The 27,007-nt window shown below is 46.5% G+C and overlaps 1 protein-coding gene across 3 annotated transcripts in view; it reads left to right on the top strand.

The window, feature by feature from the left end:
• The window catches only part of LOC119973426 (tyrosine-protein phosphatase non-receptor type 14-like), a 332,770-nt gene that overhangs the window by 98,616 nt on the left and 207,147 nt on the right, over window positions 1–27,007 (top strand). For 2 of the 3 annotated variants that reach the window (XM_038811552.1, XM_038811532.1), the window contains exon 2: window positions 19,561–19,870. In XM_038811552.1, the coding sequence (XP_038667480.1) occupies window positions 19,697–19,870 (174 nt within the window). In that variant the 5' untranslated portion in view covers window positions 19,561–19,696. Of the gene's footprint in view, window positions 1–3,597; window positions 3,921–19,560; window positions 19,871–27,007 lie in introns of those variants that run through there. The other variant, XM_038811542.1, reaches the window with a different exon arrangement.

Genomic DNA, 27,007 nt, shown 5'->3' with positions numbered 1-27,007 from the left:
GGAAGAGGATCTGGCAGAGGGTCTGGGGGCCCCGATAGAGCTGGAAAAGATGGTAAAGGGTTTAGGGAACATGCAATCGGGCAAAGCCCTGGGGCCGGACGGCTACCCTGTAGAACTCTACAAGAAATTTTTGGAACTGCTGTGCCCACTCCTACTAAGGACCTTTAATGAGGCCAAAGAGAGAGGGACCCTCCCCAACAATGTCACAGGCTTCGATTTCACTCATCCTCAAGCGAGAGAAAGATCCGCTACAGTGTGGATCGTATAGACCGATATTGCTCCTGAACGTAGAAGCCAAAATGCTGGCCAAGATCTCAGCTGCAGGGATTCAGGACTGTGTCCCTGGGGTGATAGGGGAGGGTCAGACAGGCTTTGTCAAGGGCAGGCAATTGAACTCCAATGTACGGAGGCTCCTAAACATCATCATGATGCCCTCAGAGGGAGGGGAGGCAGAAGTGGTGGCGGCAATGGACGCGGAGAAAGCCTTTGACCGGGTGGAATGGGAGTACCTGTGGGAAGCGCTAAGAAGATTCTGATTCGGTGAGGGGTTCATAGGTTGGGTCCAGATACTCTACCAGGCCCCCGTGGCAAGTGTGTGCACGAACAGGGTGAGGTCGGAATACTTTCGGCTCCACAATGGGACGAGTAAGGGGTGCCCCCTCTCCCCGTTATTATTCGCCCTTGCGATAGAGCCGCTGGCTATAGCGCTGCGGACTTCAAAGAACTGGCGGGGGTTCGGGGGGGGGGGGAGGAGCATCGGGTCTCGCTTTATGCGGATGATTGCTCCTGTACATTTTGGACCCACTAGAGGGGATGGGGGAAGGTCATGCAGATTCTGAGGGACTTTGGCAATTTCTCGGGGTACAAACTAAATGAGAAGAAAAGCGAGATGTTCGTGATCGAAGCTGAGGGGCAGGAAAAGGGATTGGGAGAGTTTCCGCTGAAGTTGGTCGGGAAGAGCTTTCGGTACCTGGGATACCGGTGGCTCGAAAGTGGGATGCCCTTCAGAAGCTTAATCTATCTCGGCTGGTAGAGCAGATGGAGAGGCCTTCAAAAGGTGGGACATGCTCCGCTATATTTAGCGGGGAGGGTGCAGACCGTTAAGATGACGGTCCTCCCCAGATTTCTGTTCATCTTCCAGTGCCTTCCCATCTTCACCCTCCGTCCTTCTTTAAGCGTGTGTACAAGATCATCTCAGGATTCATTTGGGCAAATAAGACACTGCAAGTAAAGAGACTGTCTACCTAAAGCACAGTCGGGGGGGGGGGGGGGGGGGGGGGCTGGCGCTGCCGAACTTTTGCAGTTACTATTGGCTGCCACCGACACTTCTGCCTCCCCTCCCTCTGAGGGCATGATTAAGAAATGGGTATTGGGGGAGGGGTCGACGTGGGAGTGGTTAGAGGCGGCCTCATGCAATGGTACCAGCCTCGGGGCACTTGTAACGGCACCTCTGCCGTTCTCGCTGGCACGCTACTCCTCTAGTCCGTTGGTGGTGGCGGCATTAAAGATCTGGGGTCAGTGGAGAAGGCACAGGGGGGTGGAGGGAGCCTCAGTCTGGACCCTGATACGTAATAATCATAGATTTGTCCCGGGCAGGATAGACGGAGGGTTTCAAAGCTGGCATAGGGCAGGCATTAAACGGATGGGGGACCTGTTCATAGACGGGACCTTTCCCAGCCTGAAAGCGCTAGAGGAGAAATTTAGTTTGCCCCCTGGAAACGCTTTCAGATACCTTCAGGTATGCGCCTTTCTGAAAAAACAGGTGGTATCATTCCCGCTGCTACCCCCACACAGGATACGGTGGTCTCCGGCACCTGGGTAGGGGAGGGAAAGGTTTTGGACATCTACCGGGAACTTAAGGAGGTGGAGGAAGCCCCAGTAGAGGAGCTTAAGGGCAAATGGGAGGAGGAGCTAGGTGGGGAGCTGGATGCGGGCCTATGGGCGGATGCCCTATATAGGGTCAATTCCTCTTCATCATGTGCCAGGCTTAGCTTAATCCAGTTTAAGGTGGTTCACTGGGCGCACATGATGGCAACCAGGATGAGCAAGCTCTTTGGGGTTGAGGATAAATGTGCGTGGTGTGCGGGAAGCCCTGCAGATCATGTCCATATGTTCCGGGCATGCCCGGCTCTTAAGGAGTTAAGGAGTTCAGGCGGGGTTTTGCTAAGGCAATGTCCAAGATCATAGACACGCGGGTGGTGCCGAGTCCAGAGATAGCGATCTTTGGTGTGTCCAACGATCCGGGAGTTCAGGAAGCGAAAGAGGCCGACGTGTTGGCCTTTGCCTCCCTGGTAGCCCGGAGACAGAGGGACGTGAAGCCCCCGAGTGTAGAGACCTGGGTTAGTGACATGGTTGGGTTTCTCAGTCTTGAGAAAATAAAGTTTGCCTTGAGAGGGTCCATGGCGGGGTTCTCTCGGAGGTGGCAGCCGTTCCTCGACTTTCTAGGAGAGCAGTAAAGGTCAGCAGCATCCTGGGGGGGGGGGGGGAGAATCGTTACTTTTTATTGTTCTTTTCGTTGTATATACAGTTAACATTTATTTTGTTCTGCTAATTGTTGCGTACGGTTATGCAAAAATTGTTTTTGGCAAAAATTTGAATAAAAATAATTTTAAAAAAAAAGAAATTCGACATTCTTGCATCTGTCCTTTTAAAAAAAATAAATTAGTACCTAATTATTTTTTTCCAATTAAGGGGCAATTTAGCGTGGCCAATCCACCTATCCTGCACATCTTTTGGGTTGTGGGGGTGAAACCCACGCAGACACGGGGAGAATGTGCAAACTCCTCACGGACAGTGACCCAGAGCCGGGATTTGAACCCGGGTCCTCAGCGCCGTAGGCAGCAATGGTAACCACTGTGCCACCGTGCTGCCCTTTCTTGCATCTGTCCTGATGAGAGCAACACAAAAAGCATGTCTAACTTTTCAACAATTATTCTTGCATCCCCTTTTTCCAAAAAGGTCATGCCTAGTGTTTTGTCCCATTCTTTCAAAAATGTTTTCCATGAAATCACCATTGACAGGGCTTTTTAGTGACACCTAATTTGAAAGATGTAGTGCGGCAGGGAAATCAACTGCATTGTTGGTGCTTAACCTATGACATGAAATAGGTTTCATTACCTTTTGATATGGTGAAGAAGAGAGAGGGGGTAATATTATTTTTATTTGTTACTATAATTGTCAAGTGCCATGACGTGGTAGTGATTCAGTGTCTCGGCAGGGTAGTTCTAGATCTGGGAGGACAAATGTGTGAGGAATGTTGATTTTGGAGTGGGATAACACTTGGAGAATGTAACTCATGAAATATGTTGGGAAGGATAGGAACTTGAAATGCCTTCCATCTTGCTGAACTTCCAGAAACTGCTCTTCCTCCAGATGACTAGAGTGTCTGACAAATGGTGTTCATACTCGTTACGGTGTCACGTGAATGAAAAAAGCACGCAGCCCAAATATTGCTCCGACTGTTTACATTTGGTCTCACAGGTTGCCTTTCTAAATTGTCTGGTTCAGGATTACACATTACCTTCCGTGGCTGTTCTGTTTGTTTTGCCTTAAGTGGAATGCTGGACTGTATCCAGAGCAACATTCCATTCACAGAAGGAATAACAAGAACAGACATGATATCTGAAGCTGAATTGTTTTTTTCCCCCCTAGGAAAGAGAAATTGTAAAACTGTTCCTTGCAAAGAAATACAGTCACAAGCTGAGGGTAAACTGCAGTTGGCCAAGGAAAAAAAGCGAGGCACTGGCATTGGTTGGTTAGACGGCCTCTTTCTGGCTAAAGCACTGCACACCACTGCTCGGGTTTCAAGGAACCAGCCATGCTGAAGCTTGCTGAGGAGGTTCCTGCTGTGGAATAACATAATTGCATTGCTCAGGCAGTCGTTCACTAGACGAGGGATTGCCAGTCCACACCCCACAAAGGTATTGATATTGTTTGCTACAGGATCTCTGTCTTGGCATCAGATTCTAGCATTTCTGATCTGCTACATCATGTGAGGTCCAAGTGCATGAACTAAATTGTTGATTTATTTGGCATGGCACCCATTTTACCTCTGATTTATGTTTCGTATATGAACAGAATTTCGTTTGAAGTAACGACACAAACGCTTTGCACAGCAGATAGGAATTCGAGTACTGTAACAAAAAGGCCTATTTCAAATAGAGGGAATCATATGTGTTGTGGTTGCATATGTGTGATGGTATGGATATGAGCACTGCCATTGGTGCAGAGCACTGGCTTCCCATTGGCTCTGGCTGGTCATGTGCCTCTCGTCCGATTGGTTGGGACTAGTCATGTGACTGCTCTCCAATTGATCGAGAGGCAAGTAGGCCCTGCCTCTGAGGCGGGGTATAAGTACCCAGAGTTCCCGGTGGTCTGCCTTTCTCTGTAGTCGAAAGGGCTAACAACTAGCTGATTAAAGCCACAGTTCGGATCCTAATTGTGTCTCGAGTCGAATTGATGGTACATCAATATGTACGTTACATATATTCACCATCCCAAAGTCTTGTTAAAATGTAAAACCTTTGTCAAAGTGGTAGGGCATCTTCCTTGTGTTAGTCAAAAGGATTCACGATAAACTGTATGGCAATAAGTCCTAAAGTAACTTAGAGATTCCAATCAAATCTGTACATTTGTTTAGAGAAGTTGATGTAAATTATACAGATGTCATGTTGAATATTCCTTTTTAATGCTGTGGAGCTTGCTGTTTTTTTAAGGGCAGCACGTTGCACACTGGTTAGCACTGCTGCCTCAGTGCCAGGATCCGGGTTTAATTCCAGCCTTGGGTGACTGTGGAGTTTGAACGTTCTCCCAGTGTCTGTAAGGGTTTCCTTTGGGTGCTCCGGTTTCCTCCCACAGTCGAAAGATGTGCAGGTTACGTGTATTGGCCATGCTAAATTGCCCCTTAGTGTCCGAGGGTCAGTGCAGAATCGATGGGCCGAATGGCCTCCTGCACTGCAGGGATACTATCATTTTTAAGATGCATTGACTCTGAATCTGCATTCAATGCCTGGCGTACAGTAATGGTGCATCAACTGTGTACAGCACAGATATTTCAAGAAATTTAGTGCAGGTATTCAGATCATTATTTACACAACAGCAACATTTCTTGGCATCCTCTGTATTGCTCTGCCGTGAATCATGTTGAAACAGTAAGAATTTGACGTTCATAGTTCTGCCCCTTGATAAATCTAATGCCCAATTTGCTGGGTTAACTTTTAATTCTTGGGATGAAGACAAACGAGGGCATTGTTGTGGGACTGGAGTCATATATATTCCAAACTGGGTACGCATGTTAGGTTTCTTCTCTGAAAGGGCATTGGGTTTTCCCAATAATCTGAAGGCTTTTACTATAGCTTTTTAATTCCACATTTTTTTTAACTGAATGCAATTCAAAAACTGCCATGTTGGAACTTGAGCTCGTATTCTCCAGATTATTAGTCCAAGCCTCTAGCCTGTTTAACATAGAATCATTGAAAACAGGTGCAGGGGTAGACCATTCGGCCTTCGAGCCTGCACCACCATTCAACATGATCATGGCTGATCATGCAAATTCAGTATCCCACTGCCGCTTTCTCTCCATACCCCTTGATCCCTTTAGCCACAAGGGCCACGTCCAGTTCCCTCTTGAATATATCCAATGAACTGGCCCCAACAGCTTTCTGTGGTGGAGAATTCCACAAGTTCACAACTCTGAGAGAAAACATTCTTCCTAATCTCAGTCTTGAATGATATATCCCTTATTCTCAGGCTGTGACCCTAGTACTGTATGACCCCAACATCGGGAACATGCTTCCTGCATCTAACCTCCCTAGTCCCTTCTTAAAATGTTTTTTTTGGAGTACCCAATTATTTTTTTCAATTAAGGGACAATTTAGCATGGCCAATCAACCGACCCTGCACATCTTTGAGTTGTGGAGGTGAGACCCACACAAACACATGGAGAATGGGCAAACTCCACACGGAACCTGGAGCCTGTCCAATCCCATCAGGATTTTATGTTTCTATGAGAACCCCTCTTCATTCTTCTAATCTCCAATGAGTACAAGCCCATTGATCCAGTCTTTCTTCCTATGTCAGTCCTGCTATCCCAGGAATTAGTCTGGTGAACCTCTGCTGGACGCCCTCATTAGCAAGAATGCCCTTCCTCAAACTAGGAGACCAAAACTGCACACAATATTCCAGGTGTGGCCTCGCCAAAGCCCTGTATAATTGCAGCAAGACATCCCAACTCCTATACTGAAATCCTCTGGCTATGAAGGCCAGCATGCCATTAGCTTTCCTCACCACCTGCTGTACCTGAATGCCAACCTTCGGTGACTGTTCCAGCATGACACTCGGGTCTCGTTGCACTTCACCTTTTCCTAAAATGTCACCATTCAGATAATCTGCCTTCCTGTTTTTGCCACCAATAACCTCACATTTACCCACATTACATTGCATCATTGCATTTGCCCACTCAGCCAGCCTGACCAAGTCGGCCTGCAGCCTCTTTGCATCCTCCTTACAGCACACACTGCTACCCAGCTTAGTGTCATCTGCAAATTTGGAGATATTGCATGCAATTCCTTCGTCTAAATCATTAATGGATATTGAGAATAGCTGGAGCCCAGCACTGAACCCTGCGGTACCCCAGAATCCTGTCAAGCTTACTCAAATTGTTGCCTGGACTTCACGTTGATACATAGAAGATAGGAGCAGGGGGAGATCTTTCAGCCCTTTGAGCCTGCTCTGCCATTTATCACGATCATGGCTGATCATCCAATTTGATAACCTAATCCTGCTTCTTGCCATAGCCTTTGATCCCATTCTCCCCAAGTGCTATATCTAGCCGCACTTGAATATATTCAATGTTTTAGCATCAACTACTTCCTGTGGTAATGAATTTCACAGGCTCATCACTCTTTGAGTGAAGAAATGTCTCCTCATCTCTGTCCGAAATGGTTTACCCTGAATCCTCAGACTGTTACCCCTGGTTCTGGACACACTCGTGTTCTGGGAGAATTCACCTCATCCGTCCATCCACTCAAAGTTAAAATCTCGGGGGAGATGTGACATGAGATTCTGTGCATCTCTCCAAGTCAATGATGAGGAAAATAGAATGGCTAAATATTTATCTATTTGCCATCTCTTTGAAATGTATGATTGGTATCCACCCAGTGTCATCTTCTCTTCCCTATCCTTATTTCATTAGACAGGTCCCATTTCTCCATTAAGTATTTACAATAAGTGCAGGCACTTGTGTTTCTGGAGCTTCCGCCCTGATCAGTTTTGCGTAATGCGTTGCAAAATGCTTGGTTCCAAGTTTGGAATTCCTAGTTGTTCAATCTGCCAACGGCAATGAAAAAGAAAACCTGTTCTGGGCATGTAAAAACCAAACCTTGCCTCATATTTGAACAAATCTTAGACAAACAAATGTGAAGTATTCGAGATCAAAATATGTTTTACTGGCAGTGAATGAAAAAAATCTTTTCTTGCCGTATTGATTTGAATTCTGGAGCAACTCTTCAAAATGCATCTTAGTATTTGTCACATCATGCCTTAGTTAAATGTGATGGTTATACTGTATCATATAATATGTACAGATGCTTATTTGAGCTCTTGTTGTAATGAACAGTAATGAGGTACATGTCAACTAATGAGCATTCTGTTAACAAGAACCTTTTGAAATGGTAGCATTTTGCAGTGTTCCGTGGGGTTGGCTCTGCATTTTTTGTTAAGTATGTATATTTAATCAGGTTACTGACATTTTGGAGAGGGAGGAGGGAAAATTGTTCCTTGGAGAAATTATAACATTATTGAGCTAAGGATTTGCCGTCATAAGGTTTGCTGGTAAAATTTTAATGCTTTCTGGGATGGTTGAAATAATTACGCTACAGTTTTCTACTTGTTGACAAATGCACAGATTCCAAACCTAGCTCAAAGAAAGATATGCTTCTAAGTTATTGCACAAGTGGCCTTACACAATTTTACTGATACACCCTGGAACATTGAGTATAGTGCATGTGCTCAGATTGTGCAGGTGTAGTTGTAACTCATGGAAACGGAGTCCCATTGGAGTCCCATCGCCCATGTCAGGTATGTCCCAGAGCTTGGAGTGCCGAGACACACCGCGCTATTGAATGGCCATTCGTGTAGATCGCAGCTTAGAATGCACGTCTGAGGCCGCATTTAGTCCCGTTTTCTACACTGAGGAGCACCGCTAAAAATGGTGTTCCGATTGCTCGACTCCCAAACCCCCCCAAGCCCCGACTCGCCTATAAGGAGGTCCTCTCCTTATGGCAGTGCCACCTGGGCAGTGCCAGGCAGGTACCCAGGTTACACTGCCAGGGTGCCAGGCTTAGTGTCTGGGTGGCACCAGCAGTACCAGGATGCCACCCTGCCCAGAGGGTCTCTGATCCTCTGGGAGACCCCCACAAATAGTTCCATCTGGTCCCTGTTTGTGGAGACCAGCACTGAACTCTACTCACCCGTGGTCTCCCAAGGCGAGGGGGTTAGATCTCGGGAATGCATATTAGAGTGACACTTGCTGTCTCACTCTAATATGCAGATTTGCCAAAAAGTGATTGTGCCCACAATGGGTGAGGTTCACATCGTTATCCTGCGAGGCGTGGTGAGCCAGGTAGATCCGGAAGAGGCGTCTACCAACCATGCTGCTTTTCGGGCGCAATGCGGCTGGTAGATCTCGGGGGGAGGGGGGGTGCTGGCTGATACCTTTTGATTTAAAATGTATTGAGTGGGGGGGGAGAATATTTGCAACATATGTTTTGTAAAGGTTAGTTCACCTGCTGACTGCCATTTTGCATTTGTTTTAAATTTTGTGACTTTTTGTTCTTTACTACTTGGTGCACTGCCTGCATCTCCGGCTGTGATTTGCTGCTGCTTTGTGAAATAAAGTTGAAGATAATCACTGCAAAGATGACACATAAAAATGTGACACTTAAATGTGAAACCGGAGGTGTGCCAAAATGTGTTGATTGACATACCATTTAATGTAACTGGCATCTTGGGTAGTGCTGCGTATGAAAATTTATGTAATGCACAATGCTACGAGTCTGAAGCAGTGTATAAAATTGCCATTTTAGTAAATTAAATTGCTGGAAGTAAACATAGCCTGAGGTTAGGTTAATTTCTTGTTGTCTGGTCAAACAGTTTTTGCAGTTTGAAATGGACTTAAGTTTCAGGTTGCACCTAGTATCTTAAAATTGTTTTCATCTGTAACAAGAGTTCTCCATGAATTATGATTTCTCAAAATTTGCTCCTATTTTAACGTATTAAAATATAAATAGATGTTTTTTATACAAAACTGGTAACATGAGACTTTTGGATGCAAACCACAGATGGTAAAATCTGAGTTTTTTTCCAAACAGCCAAAACATAAGAATAAAGCCTGAACGACTGTCTGGTATGGATCTAAGCACTGCGCAAGACAATGACACACACTGAGCCCAGTTCACCTTGCAAAGTCCTCCTCAGTAAAGACTGAGATCTTGTGCCAACATTGGGAGAGTTGTCAATGTCCCCTCCAGCGTGTTCACTGGGTATGAACTGTCCTGCCAGCAGAATTGATCCGATGGAGGTGGTGATGAAGTGGTTTGCACTCGAGGAAGTTGGATGGGTGTCCTCAATATTGACTCTCAAGCGTAGAAAATTGCATATCAGCAAGGGAATCTTCCCTCAACTGATGAATCATTATTCTTCTGTGTTGAAGTTGAAAGAAGTATAGAGGATAGGAAGGGGTTAAAATGCATTCAGGAAAGTAGATTTCATAGTCTGACTCTGAGTGGCCTGGGACCAGATGAGTTCCATCTTCACATCTGAGAACCACTCCATTGTGTTGTATGACACTATCAATAGGATAGACTCGGAACAGATCTAGCAGCACAAAATGGTGCATTATGAGGTGCTGTGGACCATCAGCAGCAGAATTATACTGTATTCAACTACAATCTGTAACCTCCTGGCCTGGCATCCGTATCACTCTACTACTTCCATCAAGATAGAGGGCCAACTCTAGGACTCGGCAGCACCAGACATAACTAAAAATGTGGTGCAACCTGATGAGATAACAAAGCTGTACCACGTGCATGTTAAACATCAAAAGCACATGCTGCAGACAGGGCTAAGCAATCGCACAATTAACCTATCCGATCAAATGGATCAGACAGTCCAATTAAGTAGCACTTGGCAGCACGGTAGCATAATGGTTAGCACAATTGCTTCACAGCTCCAGGGTTCCAGGTTCGATTCCCGGCTTGGGTCACTGTCTGTGCGGAGTCTGCACGTTCTCCCCGTGTGTGCGTGGGTTTCCTCCGGGTGCTCCGGTTTCCTCCCAAAGTCTAAACATGTGCAGATTAGGTGGATTGGCCATGCTAAATTGCCCTTAGTCTCCAAAATTGCCCTTAGTGTTGGGCGGGGTTACTGGGTTATGGGGATAGGGTGGGGGTGTGGGCTTGGGTAGGGTGCGCTTTCCAAGAGCCGGTGCAGACTCGATGGGCCGAATGGCCTCCTTCTGCACTGTAAATTCTATATATCTATATATTAATAACTTGCTCACCGATGCTTATTTTAGGCTCTTGGTTAAAGACCCTGATACAGCTTTTGTTCAAACATTGCCAAAAGAACTGAATTCATAGGTGAAGTAAGAGTAGCATCAAGGAGACCTTGTAAAATTGAAGTCGATGGGAATCAGTCGGGGGAAAATGTTTCCACTGGTTAGAGTCATACCAAGGATGATAGCTGTGGTTGTTGTTGATGAGTCATCTCAGTCCCAGGACATTGTTGTAGGAGATCATTGGTGGTGTCTGAAGCGCACCATCTTCAGCTGCTTCACCAATGATCTTCTCTCCATCATAAGGTCAGAAGTGGGGATTTTTGTTAATTTGCAACTCCTCAGATATTGAAGCAGTCTGCAATTAAATTGAGCAAGACTTGAAGAACAATCTGATTTGGACTGTTAAGTGCTGATTCATGCCACACAAGTGCCAGTCAATGACCATCTCCAACAAGAGAGAATCTAACCATCTTGTCTTGACTTTCAATGGCATTACCATCATTGAATTCCCCCACCATCATTATTCCAGGGGTTACTATTGACCTGAAATTTAACTGACAAGCCAGGTGAATGTTGTGACTTCAAGCCCATCCAAGACTGGGCTTTCTAAAAAGAGCTCTTCATTTTACTCCCCAGAGTCTTTCCAACATCTTCCAGGTACATGTCTCATGGCCCCTATGTTGGCTGACATTGTTAACAGTTTTCTCTCCAAGTTGTGTTCCTTTCAAATTCTGTCATCATCATCCGACTCCTCAAGCAAACAACCTGTGACACCACCCTCCCCTCCCCCACCTTGCAAATCCTCCCACCTCATCTCCAACTCTCCTGCAATTTCCTCCCCAAAGTCCTTAAACACGCTGTCACTTCCCAAATTCATACTTATTTTTCCTGGAACTCCTGTGTTTGGATTCTTCCAATCAGGTTATTTCCCTGCCACTGTACCAAAACAGCTCTTTTCAAAGATACAAATAACACCTAGTGTGACTGTGACAAAGGCAAACTACCCCATCTCAACCTTTGTGCACCCTTTGGGGCAGTCGATCACACCATCCTCCTCCAACCTCTTTCCACAGTTGTCCAGTGGAGTGGTACTGCACTTGCCTTGTTCTGTTTTTTTCTATGCATTTGTAACCAGAACATTGTCATCCATGGTTTCTCTTACCATTAACGTGTCCCTCTCACACTCTGAGGATCAATCCTTGGCCCCCTCCTATTTCCATCTACACACGGTCCCTTAACAACATCGTTTAAAATACACTAGTATCCACTGCCAACAGTCAGCTTTACCTCACCTCCATGTATCCCAACCCTTTCTTTGCCTCAAAATGTTATCAGACTGTTTATCCAAGATCCAGTTCTGAAATTTCATCCAATTAAATATTGACACTTTTGGGCACAATTCTCTGGCTGCGTGCTCTCGAATGAGAGCACAATGTGGCCGGAAAATCCCGGGAGAGCCCTCCAGCAAGCCTCCCAACAGCCTCTGCGTCTCGAGAAATCTATTGAAGACCCGCAAAATGTTGGAACTCCGGCCCAAATGGGCGTGACCAAACACCGCTTGCGGAAGTAGGTCATAAACCTACTTATGACCTACCTACATGGGAACCACCAGCCTCCAGCGATTCTTCGACCTCTCCAGGGAGGCTGCAGCCGGGCGCCGATCAGTGCTGGTCCACATAAACGTGGAACAGGCGGAACATCACCTGGGGGATCTCAGAGGCCATCTGAGACCCCTGGGTGGTCAGGATAAGTGCAGGATGGTTCCCTAGCCCTCCCCACTGGAACCTGGACACCTTGACACTTGGTACTGCCACCCTGGCAGGAGGGTGGCAGTGCAAGGGTGTTGAGTTCCAGGGTGGCACTGTTAAGGGCCTTGGTGGGGGCATGCCCATAAAATGAGGGTGGAGCAAGGAGTTTGAAGAGTGTGGAGGTGCAGGGCAGGTAAGTAGGGGCCTCTGTGTGGTTGGAGGTGATGGGTGGGGGTCCTGGAAGGGAGGGAGTGCTGAAAGATGGCTTGGGGAGCCTGAAGATGAGGGACCCCATAGCGGGGTGTCCTCACTTGGGGTGGGGGGGTAGTGTCCATGTGTGTGGGGGGGTGGTGACAATAGCCCATGGGTGGGAACCCCACAAGCTCACAGAGATCAGAGCACCCTTTCAAAATGGCGGCCCAATCTCTGAATTCAGCTCCCCAGTGCTAAAACAAAATTCAAAGTGTGGGCTAAACCGGTGAGAAACTCCCCAAGGCGCATAAAAGTGACTAAGTGTCATTGAGTAGCGGTGGGGAACTCACTGGAACTTCCAGAAAAATCTGAAACAAATTAACGTAGACATTGTTTGGGAAAATCGTGCCCTTTGTCTTTGGTCCCCACGAAAATCATGGGCGGGACGCTCCAGCCCGCCGTGCCACATTTCTGCCTCACCACTTGGCGGGATGCTCTGTTACGTTGGCCGGTCAATGGGGCAAAACGGAGCATCCTGCCAGCGGAGAATCCTGCCCATGCTTTCCTCAACACTAACTTCATCCCTCTCTCTAACCTGAGCCTGAGGCTGAACTAGGCTGTTTGCAAACTGTGACATATTTGACCTCAAGTTCAACTTTCAACCACATGTATGTGCCATCACAAAGACTACCTGCTTCCACCTTCATAGCATTCCAAAATTTCACTAGCCGTAGCTCATCTACTGAAACCCTCATTCATGCCTTTGTTACCTCCAGAGTTGATGAATTTAACATGCTCCTGGCCGGCCTTCCACATTCTACCTCATTAAACCTTGAGGTAATCCAAAACTCATACAGCATCCATTCACCCATCCCATCTGTGCTCCATGACATACATTAGCTCCAGGTTCAGTATTGCCTCGATTTCTATACTTTCTCGTCTTTGCTTTCAAATCCCTTCTTGGCCTGGCCCCTCCCTATATCCGTAATCTCCTCATGCCCTATAAACCTCTTTATCTGCACTCCTCTACTTCCAGTCTATTGAACATAATAAAAATTGTTATTATTATATTATTATTATAATGAAATAGTGCGTTACTCCAACAACACTCCAGAAGCTCAACACCATGCAAGACAAAGTAACCTGCCTGATTGACATTCACCCGCCACAATCAAAATTCACCCCTACACCACCAGCACAAGGTGGCTACAATGTGTACCACATACAAGGTGCACATCAACACTGTTTTTGAGAAACCTATTCGAAACCTGCAATCTCTACTACCTAGATGAACAAGGACAAAATTGCAAATATATAACTGTTATTTCTAAACATTCTTGGAGAACTCCCTAACTAACAGCACTGAGCATGCATCTGCACCAGATGGACTGCAGCAATTCAAGAGCCTGGCTCACCACCACCTACTTGAGGGCAAGTAGGCATGAGCAATAAATGCTGGCCTTGTCTGTATTGTTCAAATCCCATGAATGGATAAAGAAACTATTGGCATGTTCTTGAGGAGACCGTCATGCATAATCTGGTTTCAGTATGTTCACAAATCTGATTAGGGCCTGGTTCCTGAGTCATTCTGCTACTTTAATAAACCCTGAATTACTTTACAAAAGTGATATAATCACAATTAAAACATTCAGAAATGGTACGGGTATAATTTAAAAAAAAAAAAATTTAGTGTACCCAATTATTTTTTTTCCAATTAAGGGGCAATTTTGCGTGGCCAATCCACCTAACCTGCATACCTTTGGATTGTGGTGGTGAAACCCACGTAAATATGGAGAGAATGTACAAACTCCACACGGACAGTGACCCAGGGCCGGGATTCAAACCCGGGTCCACAGCGCGCAGTCCCAGTGCTAACCACTGCGCCACATGCCGCCCGGGTATAATTTTCTTTACTGTCTTCTGTGAAAATGTTGAAAAACAACTACCAGCATATAGGTTCTACCCATTGTGGAATCTATCTGGATAAGAGTATATTTGAACTGTTTAACATTTGGGTAAATCGTGGATAGTTACAAGTTTGCCACTAGTTGTAGTTGTAGAAACAATTGGCAGCATCACATAATATTTCGTCTTAAGCTTTTTTTGCCCTCCGTTTGCAATGACACTAATGTTTTAAATGTGCCTCGTTCAAAACTGCAGCGATGCAGTCAGGGAAAGTTGTGAAAACAAAAATGTAACAGGCCTGCTTGTCCCTTAGTGCAGAATTTGAAGGCAGTAAGTCTACTACTGACTTGACTTGTCCCACGATCTCAATTGTAGTTAGGAATGCTTTAGTAAAATGATACATAGATATTGCCATCCACCAATTATCAGTAATATCGCCTCTTTCATTATGGACTTTAGAAAAATATATTTTCAGTCTTCAATAAATTTAAAAGGAAAACTCATCACTAAACCCAGAACAAAGACGTTTTGAGCAAATAACGTTGTTTCCAAACCGTTTTTTTTTGTCTGTGTAAAACCTGCTTCAACTGTAATTGCCTGCATTTAATGTTTGTTAAGTGCACAACAATGAATGCTGATCGAAATGAAAATCTCCAGACTAGAAACTAAGTAACTGGTCGTTTAATATTCTGCCAACTTAATGAAATGTTTCTTTCATTCCTTTCTTAAAGTGGTTTATGGGAAGACTGACCAGAAATCTTCCTGCATGTTGAATAGTGAGCAGATTTTCACTCTTGTCACATATTTACCGGTCCTTCTCTCGAGTCACACGCCCACTTTTGCTCGGCCATTGATAAGTGCGGTGCTCTTCTTGATCTTCTAGAGGACGGGGTGTTCATTTATGAGGCCAAAAGAAGGCAAACAATTTATTGTTTGTTTGTTTTCATGCTCCTATCCATCTCTTAGCAAGGACTAGCTAATTCAATCTCTAGTAAATCAGCCAGTATCAGATCATTATTGAATAGCAATTAAAGGTTTACATGTGGAAACAAATTTATGGCAAATCATTTACTAAGTTACTAGCCTGCTTTGAATAGATTACGCAACAGTACATTATCAAAGGATTGCATAATTGTCTCGGAATCTAAAGTGATTTATAGCTTTGTGAAATGCCGTTGATGCGGTGGCACGGTAGCACAGTGGTTAGCCCTGTTGCTTCACAACGTCAGGGTCCCAGGTTTGATTCCCGGCTTGGGTCACTGTCTGTGTGGAGTCTGCACGTTCTCCCTGTGTCTGCGTGGCTCCGGGTGCTCCGGTTTCCTCCCACAAGTCCCAAAAGACGGGCTGTCAGGTAATTTGGACATTCTGAATTCTCCTCTGTGTACCCGAACATGTGCCGGAGTGTGGCGACTAGGGGCTTTTCACAGTAACTTCATTGTTGGTTTAGCACATTGCGCTAAACAGCTGGCTTGTAATGCAGAAAAGGCCAGCAGCACGGGTTCAATTCCCCGTACCGTGGAGACGAGGGGATTTTCACAGTAACTTCATTGCAGTGTTAATATAAGCCTACTTGTGACAATAATAAAGATAATTATATGTTTTGGTTAGAATCAAAGTGAAAGATGTTGGTTCTACACCTGGGGTCTGATTTTTAACCCTGTGGAATTGGGTGGGTTTTAATGAGTTAACGGGAGGGATTTACTGACCACCCTGCCGCGTGTTTTTCGGTAGAGGAGGCGGCCCGCCAGCGGGATTTTCTGTACCCGCCGTTGTCAACGGGATTTCCGTGTGCCGTCGGTCGGACTGGAGTATTCTGATAGTATGAACAGTGCAAAATTGTCACCCCCAGTATTAATATCAATACTGAACCTGTATAGGGAGGGTATTGCAAAGCTTCTTTCTGTTCTGTGCCAAGGTTGTATCTCAACTGTCTCCTCAGTAATGTACATACAGCTAATGTGGTTCCACTTTTCAAGAAGGGTGGTAGAGATAAACCAGGGAATTACAGACCAGTGAGTCTCTCTCTCATCAGTGGTAGAGAACGTTTGGTGAAAATTCTGAAGGAGATGATAATTAATCTCCACTTGGAGAGGCCACGTTTGATCAGGGATAGGGAGAGGCCGGGTTTGATCAGGGATAGGGAGAGGCCGGGTTTGATCAGGGATAGGGAGAGGCCGGGTTTGATCAGGGATAGGGAGAGGCCAGGTTTGATCAGGGATAGGGAGAGGCCGGGTGTGATCAGGGATAGGGAGAGGCCAGGCTTGATCAGGGATAGGGAGAGGCCAGGCTTGATCAGGGATAGGGAGAGGCCGGGTTTGATCAGGGATAGGGAAAGGCCGGGTTTGATCAGGGATAGGGAGAGGCCGGGTTTGATCAGGGATAGGGAGAGGCCAGGTTTTATCAGGGATAGGGAGAGGCCGGGTTTGATCAGGGATAGGGAGAGGCCGGGTTTGATCAGGGATAGGGAGAGGCCGGGTTTGATCAGCGATGGGGAGAGGCCGGGTTTGATCAGGGATAGAGAGAGGCTGGGTTTGATCAGGGATAGGGAGAGGCCAGGTTTGATCAGGGATAGGGAGAGGCCAGGTTTGTTCAGGGATAGGGAGAGGCCAGTTTTGATTAGGGAGAGGACACATTTGATTAGGGATAGGGAGAGGCCGGGTTTGATCAGGGATAGGGAGAGGCCGGGTTAGATCAGGGATAGGGAGAGGCCAGGTTTGATCAGGGATAGGGAGAGGCCGGGTTTGATCAGGGATAGGGAGAGGCCAGGTTTGTTCAGGGATAGGGAGAGGCCAGGTTTGATCAGGGATAGGGAGAGGCCAGGTTTGATCAGGAATAGGGAGAGGCCAGGTTTGATAGGGGATAGGGAGAGGCCAGGCTTGATCAGGGATAAGGAGAGGCCAGGTTTGATCAGGGATAAGGAGAGGCCAGGTTTGATCAGGGATAGGGAGAGGCCGGGTTTGATCAGGGATAGGGAGAGGCCAGGTTTGATCAGGGATAAGGAGAGGCCAGGTTTGATCAGGGATAGGGAGAGGCCAGGTTTGATCAGGTATAAGGAGAGGCCAGGTTTGATCATGGATAGTCAGCGTGATTTTGTCAGAGAGATGTCATACCTAACGATTTTTTAAAAAAAAATTCCTTTTTCACATTTTCATCCACATTTAAACCCACCAACAATCAACAATAACAAATACAATGTCAACAATCCCTTCCTCCCACCAATCCCCGAACCGCCCCCAACATTTTAAGGTGCCCAACGAATTTGATTGAATTCTTCAAGGAGGTGATCAGGTATTTACATGAGGGTGGTGCAGTTGATATAGTTTAGATGGATTTCAGCAAAGCCTTTGACAAGGTCCCACGTGGGATACTAATAAAGAAGGCACAAGGGATCCAGGGTAACTTGGCACGTTGGATCCAAAGCTGGCTTAATGATGGGAGACAAGGGGTGGTGATAGAAGACTCTTTGTGAGACTGGAGGCTGGTGTCCAGTGACGTACCACAGGGGTCAGTGTTATGTCCCTTCTTTTTGTGATGTATATAAACGATGTAGGTGAGAATGGAGATGGGATGATATGTTTGTGGATGACACAAAGATTGGCAGGGCGGTTAATCGTGAGGATGAAGCTCTTGGGTAACAGGAAGATATAGATAGGTTGGTCAGATGGGCAAATCAGTGGCAGATGGAATTTAACCTTGAAAAGTGCGAGGCGGTGCACTATGGAAGGCATAACAAGACAAGGGAGTTCTCAATGAATGGCAGGACACTAGGAAGCTCAGAGGAACAGCGGAATCTTGGGGTGCTTGTCCAGAGGTCCCTGAAGGTGGTAGGACAGTTTAATACAGTAATTAAGAAGGCATACAGGACATTAGCCTTTATTGGTCATGGCAGAGATTATACGAGCAGGGCGGCACAGTGGGTAGCGCTGCTGCCTATGGCGCTGAGGACCCAGGTTCGATCCAAGCCCTGGGCCACTGTCCATGTGGAGTGTGCACATTCTCCCCGTGTCTGCGTGGGTTTCACCCCCACAACCCAAAGATGTGCCTAGTCGGTGGATTGGCCACGCTAAATTGCTCCTTAATTGGAAAATAATAATTCGGTACTCAAGAGTAGCGATGTTACGTTGGAGCTTTAGAAAACTTTAGACCACAGCTGGAGTAGTGTGTGCAATTTTGGTGGCCTCACTATAGGAAGGGTCTGATTGCACTTGGAGAGGGTGCAATGGAGATTCACCAGGAGGTTGCCTGGGATGGAGCATTTGAGCTATAAAGAGAGGCTGGATATGCTTGTGTTGTTTTCTTTGGAGCAGAGAAGGCTGAGGGGAGAACTGATTGAGTGTATAAGATTGAGGAGTATGTACAGGGTGGGTATGAAGCAGCTGCTCCCTTAGTTGAAGGGATAGTACCGGGGCATAACTTGACATGAGGAGCAGAAGGTTCTGAGGGGATGCGTGAAAAACAATTTTCACCCAGAGGATAGTGGGAGTCTGGAATGCGCTACCTGAGAGGGCAGTAGAGGCTGGAAACCTCACAACCTTTAAAATGTACGTGGATGAGCACTTGAAATTTCATAACATTCAAGGGCAAGTGCTGGAAAGTGAGATTAGTGTAGATTTAGGGTAGCTCTGTTGGTGCAGACTCGATGGGCTGAAAGGCCTCTTCTGTACTGTATGACTCCACGACTCTAACTACAATATTGGTGACATTTTATTTATCTCAAAGGCTGTCCTTTAATGATTTCACTGATTGATATTGTCAATTTGTACTGAATTATGACAGAGGTTGGGGTGAGACAAAAAGATCTTGAAAGTGCTAAAATGCTGTGACATCTCATTAAACCGGTTTTTGGCTTTACATCAATAAATACAAACACATGGTTCAAAAGATTCTTATACACCAGACCCTCAGAAATTGATTACCTTTTCTGAAAACATCAAAGGGTGATATTTACGAGTAAATGAACTTGGGAAAAATGTTACTTTTTGCATGTAAAGAATTACACATTTCCATTGCAAGTATTTAACTGCTCTCTATTAAGATATGCCGACTAGATGTTTGACTGATCTGTGCCTCAAGCCTTAATTTTATGTTCAAAACATTGATACAAACTGTCAAAGTGTTTCTTTCAAAAGTATTTCCATCTAATTTCAATCTCATTGTTCATAGGAAGTCTCAAGTACTTAAATGTCACCAGGAAAAGGATAGCTGGTTTCACCCTCGGCAGAAAAAGGCGCTGTAAGACAACAGGCAACTGCTTGAAGGATTCAGTTCTGAAAGAGGTTGCTTTCAAGGCTAGTGAGCCATGCCTTTCAGACTGAAACTGAGGAGGACCAGACGCTACAACGTTCTGAGCAAGAACTGCTTTGTGACACGCATCCGATTGCTGGATAACAATGTCATTGAGTGCACGCTGTCGGTGGAGAGCACAGGACAGGAATGCCTGGAGGCCGTGGCTCAGCGGCTGGAGCTACGTGAGGTAGGCAAACCTAATGTGATCTGTCCAATAGTAAAGTAGGACTTTACTTTGTTTTCAACAAGTGAACGAAAATCTCGGAATTACAGATCAGGGGCGGGATTCTCTCAGCCCACGACCTCGACGTGCATCCTTCCGGGGGAGGCTTGTTGGGGGGGGGAGGGGGTCCGACCCCAGGGGGGGCCTCAGTTGTGGCTTGGTCCCCGATCAGGGCCTACCGATCGGTGGGCTGGCCTCTCGGGCTGGGTGCCTCTTTTGCTCTGCGCTGGCCCCTGTAGCCCTACGCCATTTTGCGTTGGGGCTGGCGTGGAAAATGAAGTCACCGTGCATGCGTGCAATTGCGCCAATTGCAGCATGCATGTGTAGACCCGCGGTGCCCATTTGACGCTGGTATAGGCAGCTGGAGCGGCGTGGGTTGCTCCAGTGCCGTGCTGGCCAACTGAGGGGCTCAGAATCGCTGCTCCTGGAGGTCTGTTGACGCCATTGTGCAATGTGACGGCATTTACGAGGCGTCAACACTCAGGATCAGAGAATCCTGCCACAGATGTTTTTCCTGATAAAATGTGAGCTAAATGTCTATCCAATGTAGTGTATCGCGATGTATCTGCTCTGTGGCCTCGTTGGTGTGTCAGCAGGTGGGATGAAGCGGTAAATCCATTCTAACAATTGGAGCAGGTGAATGGCCTCTCTCCAGAGGCCTCTCTCTCTTATCATTCTGTATTGCCGAATCTCTCCTAAAAGTGTGTAAAATGCATCTTCAACTCCCTGTCTTGTTTTTGCTGAGGTTTCTTGTTTTTGAAAGATGATAGCGCAATCGTTTCTCAATATTGATATATTTGCAGGAAGAGAATTTGCCTTTTAAGTTTGTAAATATTGGAGTGAAAGAGTTGGGAAAGACCGATGCCGAGTGAATCTGATCATTAGAAGTCTTGATATTGTTCCCATCCCAGCTGATAGTTCTACTGGACAAGTCAGATCTCAGCCTGGCTTGATGGATCCTAACTTTTTTCTTTCACGGTTTCCAAACAAAGCTGCGGAACAAATTCACATGTGTCTGCTAATGAATTTTTAATGCATTGAATAAAGCATTTATTAATCAAAAAGGATGAATTATATTACACCAGACAAAATGGTTTTAGAAAAAATCTCAATACAAATAAAAGAATATGATTCATATATTCACTATTCCTTCATCTCAGCTATATCTTCACGTACACATACAAATTAAGAAAGATAAAACAGTTTACAATATCTATCTTAAACTCTTAATATTCAGGGTAAATATGTGGTACATGTAAACCAGTTCACAAACTGTGGTCAGACACCCCACACTCCAAATTAAATGACAGATGTGGCCAAAGCAAATTCTGGGGATTTCTCAACAATCCACCTAGATGCTTGTCACACATGAGTCAATCAGTCTCACTGAAACACAGTCTTTCTCACAAAGGTTTCTGCTCTCCGCATTTGAAAAATCCACCTGGGAATGCTCTCCAAATGTTGTTCCATTGATGGCTTCAATCAGGATGCATCTCCAGCATTTCAATCTCATCTTCTGAGCATCCTTTCCTCTGGATCTCTGAGTACCCCCAAGTTTCACCATCCAAGCACAGTTTCAGATCTTTGTCCGTACCATGCAGAACAATACTGCTACAAATGGGTTCCCTCTTATGGCCTGTAGCACGGAGTCACTAACCCTTGGCTGTGCTCTCCAATCTTCTGGGCTTATCTAGAGCCCACTTTGCTTAAAGTCCGTTCTCCAAGCTCTTCCTTTAACTTGGAGCCTTTTTCTCTGCTCCTATTGTTTATTGATTCCTTGAGATGTACCTCTAATCCCTGCCTTTGACCCTGCCTGGAACCTTCTTCTGGGACCTATTTCTATTCCACTCACCTGATCTTGGATCTTCTTCTTGGTTTGGGGCCATCTCCCTTGCCCCCTCCCCATGTTCTTTCCCTTGGTGAGCCTGGTAGCATGGTGGTTAGCACTGTTGCTTCACAGCTCCAGGGTTCCAGGTTCGATTTCTGGCTTGGGTCACTGCCTGTGCAGAGTCTGCACGTTCTTTACCTGAATGCTCGTAGTATTCGGAATAATATTCGGTTTTTTTACCTCTGTTTTGAATCTTAACATCTCCAGTTTTAGTCCTTTTAGTATTACTGGGCCTATTCACTGAGCTTCCCTCAGTCACTGTACCTTGTACTGTCGCCCTTTTTGATTTTTGACTATGTCTTCTCTGCCTTGCACTTTTCCCCTTACTTCCTTTTGCTTCTGTCCCTGTTTTACTACCTTCCAACTTCCTGCATCCGTTCCCATCCCCCTGCCACATTAGTTTAAACCCTCCCCAACAGCTCTAGCAAACACCCCCCCCAGGACATCGGTTCCAGTCCTGCCCAGGTGCAGACCGTCCGGTTTGTACTGGTCCCACCTCTCCAAGAACCGGTCCCAATGCCCCAGGAATTTGAATCCCTCCCTCTTGCACCATCTCTCGAGCCACGCATTCATCCTGTCTATCCTGACATTCCTACTCTGACTAGCTCGTGGCACTGGTAGCAATCCTGAGATTACTACCTTTGAGGTCCTACTTTTTAGTTTATCTCCTAACTCCCTGAATTCCGCTTGTAGGACCTCATCCCGTTTTTTACCTATATCGTTGGTGCCTATGTGCACCACGACAGCTGGCTGTTCACCCCCCCCCCCCCCCCCCCCCCCCCCAGAATGTCCTGCAGCCGCTCCGAGACATCCTTGACCCTTGCACCAGGGAGGCAACATACCATCCTGGAGTCTCGATTGCGTCCACAGAACCGCCTGTCTATTCCCCTTACGATCGAGTCCCCTATCACTATAGCCCTGCCATTTTTCTTCCTGCCCTGCTGTGCAGCAGAGCCAGCCAGGGTGCCATGAACCTTGCTGCTGCTGCCTTCCCCTGGTGAGCCATCTCCCTCAACAGTATCCAAAGCGGTATATCTGTTTTGCAGGGAGATGACCGCAGGGGACACCTGCACTGCCTTCCTACTCTTGCTCTGTCTTTTGGTCACCCATTTTCTATCTCCCTCAGTAAGCTTCACCTGCGGTGTGACCAACTCGCTAAACGTGCTATCCACGACCTCCTCAGCATCGCGGATGCTCCAAAGTGAGTCCATCCGCATCTCCAGAGCCGTCAAGCGGTCTAACAGGAGCTGCAACTGAACACACTTCTTGCACGTGAAAGAGCCAGGGACAGTGGACGTGTCCCTGAGCTCCCACATCGCACACGAGGAGCATGACACAGGTCTGGGATCTCCTGCCATGTCTTAAACCTTAGGTAAACTTAAACAACTACAATCTCAAAGTAAAAATAAATAAATTAGACAATGAAAAGAAAAAGAGAAACTACTTACCAGTCACTTACCAGGGTTAAAAAGCACCTCCGAAAAAGCACCTTCTCTCACTCTGCACCAAATTACCTCACTGCACCAAATTACCAAAGTCCAACTTCCCACTCTGGATTTGCCTCACTCCAGATGTGTCTCCTTGAAAAGCGCAAGCTTACTGAGTGTGCTTTCTATCTGTCTTTTATGCAGACCTCAGCTAACCGATGACTCAAAAAATACCTAAACTTCAAAGAGAAGAATACAATGTGCCCTTTGTGCCCCTAAACAGGCCTCAGGTGACTGACAGATAACTGCCTCTCAGCAATTAGGGTGGGGCCAGCTTCAACCAATCAGACACTAAGCTACACACTGCATTTTTAACTGAAAAACAGCAGAATTAGATTTTCCACTTACCTTTCCTGATTACCTCACTGCACCAAATTACCAAGGTCCAACTTCCCACTCTGGATTTGCCTCACTCCAGATGTGTCTCCTTGAAAAGCGCAAGGACAATTGTATTCTTTCTGAAAGCAAGGTTGTTAAACTATTTCACATTGAACGGCAAAAACTCAGAATTCCATCTTGCTCTCACTTGTAAAGAAACATCTCAAAGTGCCTTATTGGTGGCCACACCATCAGCTGACACGGCCTTAAACTTTGGAACTCCCTCCCTAATTCTTTCCAGCTCTCTACCTTGCTTTCCTGCTTCACTACACTCTTTAAAGAACACATCTTTTACGAGCCTTTGGTCCGTCGTCCTAACATCTTCGGTGGGTTTTCTATGAAGTGTCTTAAGACAGTTTATTACATTAAATGATCAAAGATGCTCTATGAATACAAGTTATTGTCTACGGTGTAGACAGTGGAGATGCTGCGAAGCATCAGCGAGCTACATTCCTTGTTCTGCAAGATGTTGTTCGTGACTCACCATTGCAGGTTTGGCATGGAGGGCAGGGTAAAATACTGGAGGATTTAAAACCAGAAGTGGTGAGAGCATAAATGCAAATATTCTTCCAACTTAAAAATCTAATTTTCTATACTAAATCAACAATGCTGGCAAACCTTGAATCGGGCTTTTCTCACAGCTCACTACTAATTCTTTATATTACTCACCTGATGAAGGAGCTGTGCTCCGAAAGCTAGTGATTCCAAACAAAGCTGTTGGACTTTAACCTGATGGTGTAATATGTCTTACTGTGCTCACCCCAGTCCAGGCATCTCCACGTCAATGCTCTATATGTTTGACTTTTGATCTGTGTTGAGTTTCATATCAACATAGAAGATTTCCTTTTTTTAAAAACATATTTTATTCAAACTTGTATCAAAGTAGGTTACAGCAAATAAACATCCCGGGAAACATTCTTCCCAAAAATCAACTATACAGTTTGTATAGATTTTTCTCCTTTTCCACCCCGCTTCCTCCCCATCACCCCCACCCCCCTGCGACGAACAGCTCCTCAAACACGGTCACAAACATGCCCCACCTTTTATCAAACTTCCCTGCTGAGCCCCTTAACTCATACTTTATCTTCTCTAACCGCAGGAATTCATATAGGTCACCCAATCATGTTGTTACCCCCGGTGACGATGCCGACCGCCACTCCAGCAAAATTTGTCGTTATGCAATCAGACAGGCAAAGGCCAAGACATCGGCCTCCCTCCTCTCCATGAGCTACAGCTTCTCTGAAACCCCAAATATCGCCATCAAGGGGTCCGGGTCCACTCTCTCCTCCACTATCCTGGCTAAGACTGCGAACACTCAAATTTTCACAACCCCAAAACATGTGCGCATGATTCGCTGGCCCCCGCCCACACCTCTCACATTCATCTGCTACCCCCTAAAAGAACCCACTCATTCTCGCCCAAGTCATATGAACCCTGTGCACCACCTTAAACTGTATCAGGCTCATCCTTGCACAAGAGGAGGTCCCGTTTACCCTACGCAGTGCCTCACTCCATACTCTCCAATTGATCTCCCCTCCCAACTCCGCTTCCCATTTCTCCTTGATCTTCACCACCCACTCGCTTCCCTGCTCCCCCATCGCTTGTATATATCCCCAATTCTTCCCTCCCCTTCCACATCTGGAAGCAGCAGTCACTCCAGCAGGGTGTATCTCGGCAATCTAGGGAACCCCTTCGAGACCTTTTCATGCAAAGTCTTTAACCTGTAGATACCAGAACTCACTACCCCTCGGCAGCTCTACCCTCTCCCTTAGCTCCTCCAGACTGGCGAACCCTTCCTCCAAATACAAATCCACCTTGATCAGCCCCACTTCCCTCCACCTCCTAAATACACTATCCATCCCCCCGCCCCGGCTCAAACCCATGATTCTCGCACAGCGGCGTTAGCACCGAGACCCCTCCCACCCTAAAATGCCTCCTCAGCTGATTCTATATCTTGACCGTGGACTGCACCACTGGGCTCCCTGAATACCTACTCGGAGCCATTGGCAGTGCTGCCATCACCATAGCCCTCAAACTAGACCCCTTACAAGATTCCTCCTCCATCCTAACCCACTCTACCCCATCTCCTTTCGACTACCACCGCACCTTGTCCACATTCGCCGCCCCCCCCCCCCCCCCCCCCCCCCCCCCCTGCTGCCTCTGCCTCTGCCTCTGCCTCTGCCTCTGCAGCAGGGTCCTTCCCACCATCTGCATCTTCCCTGCCCATACAAAGTCAGAGATGATTGTTTCCACTTTCCAAAAAAAGCCCTTTGGTATAAAGATCGGCAGAGCCTGAAAGATAAACAAGAACCTCAGCAGAATATTCATTTTCACCACTTGGACCCTCCCCGCAACATTAAGCGCAGTGTATCCCACCTCTTAAGATCCTCCCTGGCCTCCTCCACCAGCTTCGTTAATTTCCACTGAGGGAGCCCCATCCATTCCCTCGCTACCTGAATCCCCAAGCACCTAACCCTATCCCTCGCTACCGTAAATGGCATGCCCCCTAAATTAGCCTGCTGTGCCAGCTCATTCACCGGGAATACCTCGCTTTTCCCTACATTCAGCTTGTATCCCATGAACCCTCCAAACCTCCCCAACAGGCCCATAATCCTTCCCAAACATACAGCAAGAGGTCATCGGCATATAGCGACACCCGATGCTCCCTCTGTTCCGTCATTATCCCCTGCCACCCTGCCGACCCCTTGAGAGCGCCATCGCCAATGGCTCTATGGCCAGCTTAAACAGCAGCGGCGACAGCGGGCACCCCTGCCTCATACCCCTGTGTAAGTCAAAGCTTCGTGAGCTCATATCATTCGTCCTCACCTTCGCTCTTGGCGCCACATGCAGCAACCGCACCCATGCCACAAATCTCGGTCAAACCCAAACTTTCCCAAAACTTCAAACAAGTACCGCCACTCCACCCGATCAAATGCTTTCTCCGCGTCCATGGACACCACCGCCTCCAGTACCAGAGCTGTGGATGGATTCATCACCACATTCAACAGCCGTCTTATATTACTCGCAAGCTGCCTACCCTTCACGAAGCCTGTTTGATCTTCTGCAACCACCCCCGGGACACAATTCGCCATCCTCCACACCAACAACTTAGCCAATACTTTCACATCATCCATGTTCAATAGTGATATGGGTCTATGTGACCCACATTCCACCGGATCCTTCCCTTTTTTTGGGATTAGTGTGATACTGCCTGCTTCATTGTCTCCGGCAACTCCCCCTTCTCCAGTGCTTCATTTTTTTTTTTTTTTAAATAATTTTTATTGGAATTTTTTACAGAAAATATAACAAAAAGTATAGCAAAAAGCAGTAATATGCAACTAACAGCCC

Source organism: Scyliorhinus canicula, chromosome 1 (genome assembly GCF_902713615.1).
Source record: "Scyliorhinus canicula chromosome 1, sScyCan1.1, whole genome shotgun sequence".
In the NCBI taxonomy this organism is placed as follows: domain Eukaryota; kingdom Metazoa; phylum Chordata; class Chondrichthyes; order Carcharhiniformes; family Scyliorhinidae; genus Scyliorhinus; species Scyliorhinus canicula.
Note: the sequence above shows the minus strand (reverse complement) of the source record. Positions and strands in the feature narration are given on the sequence as shown.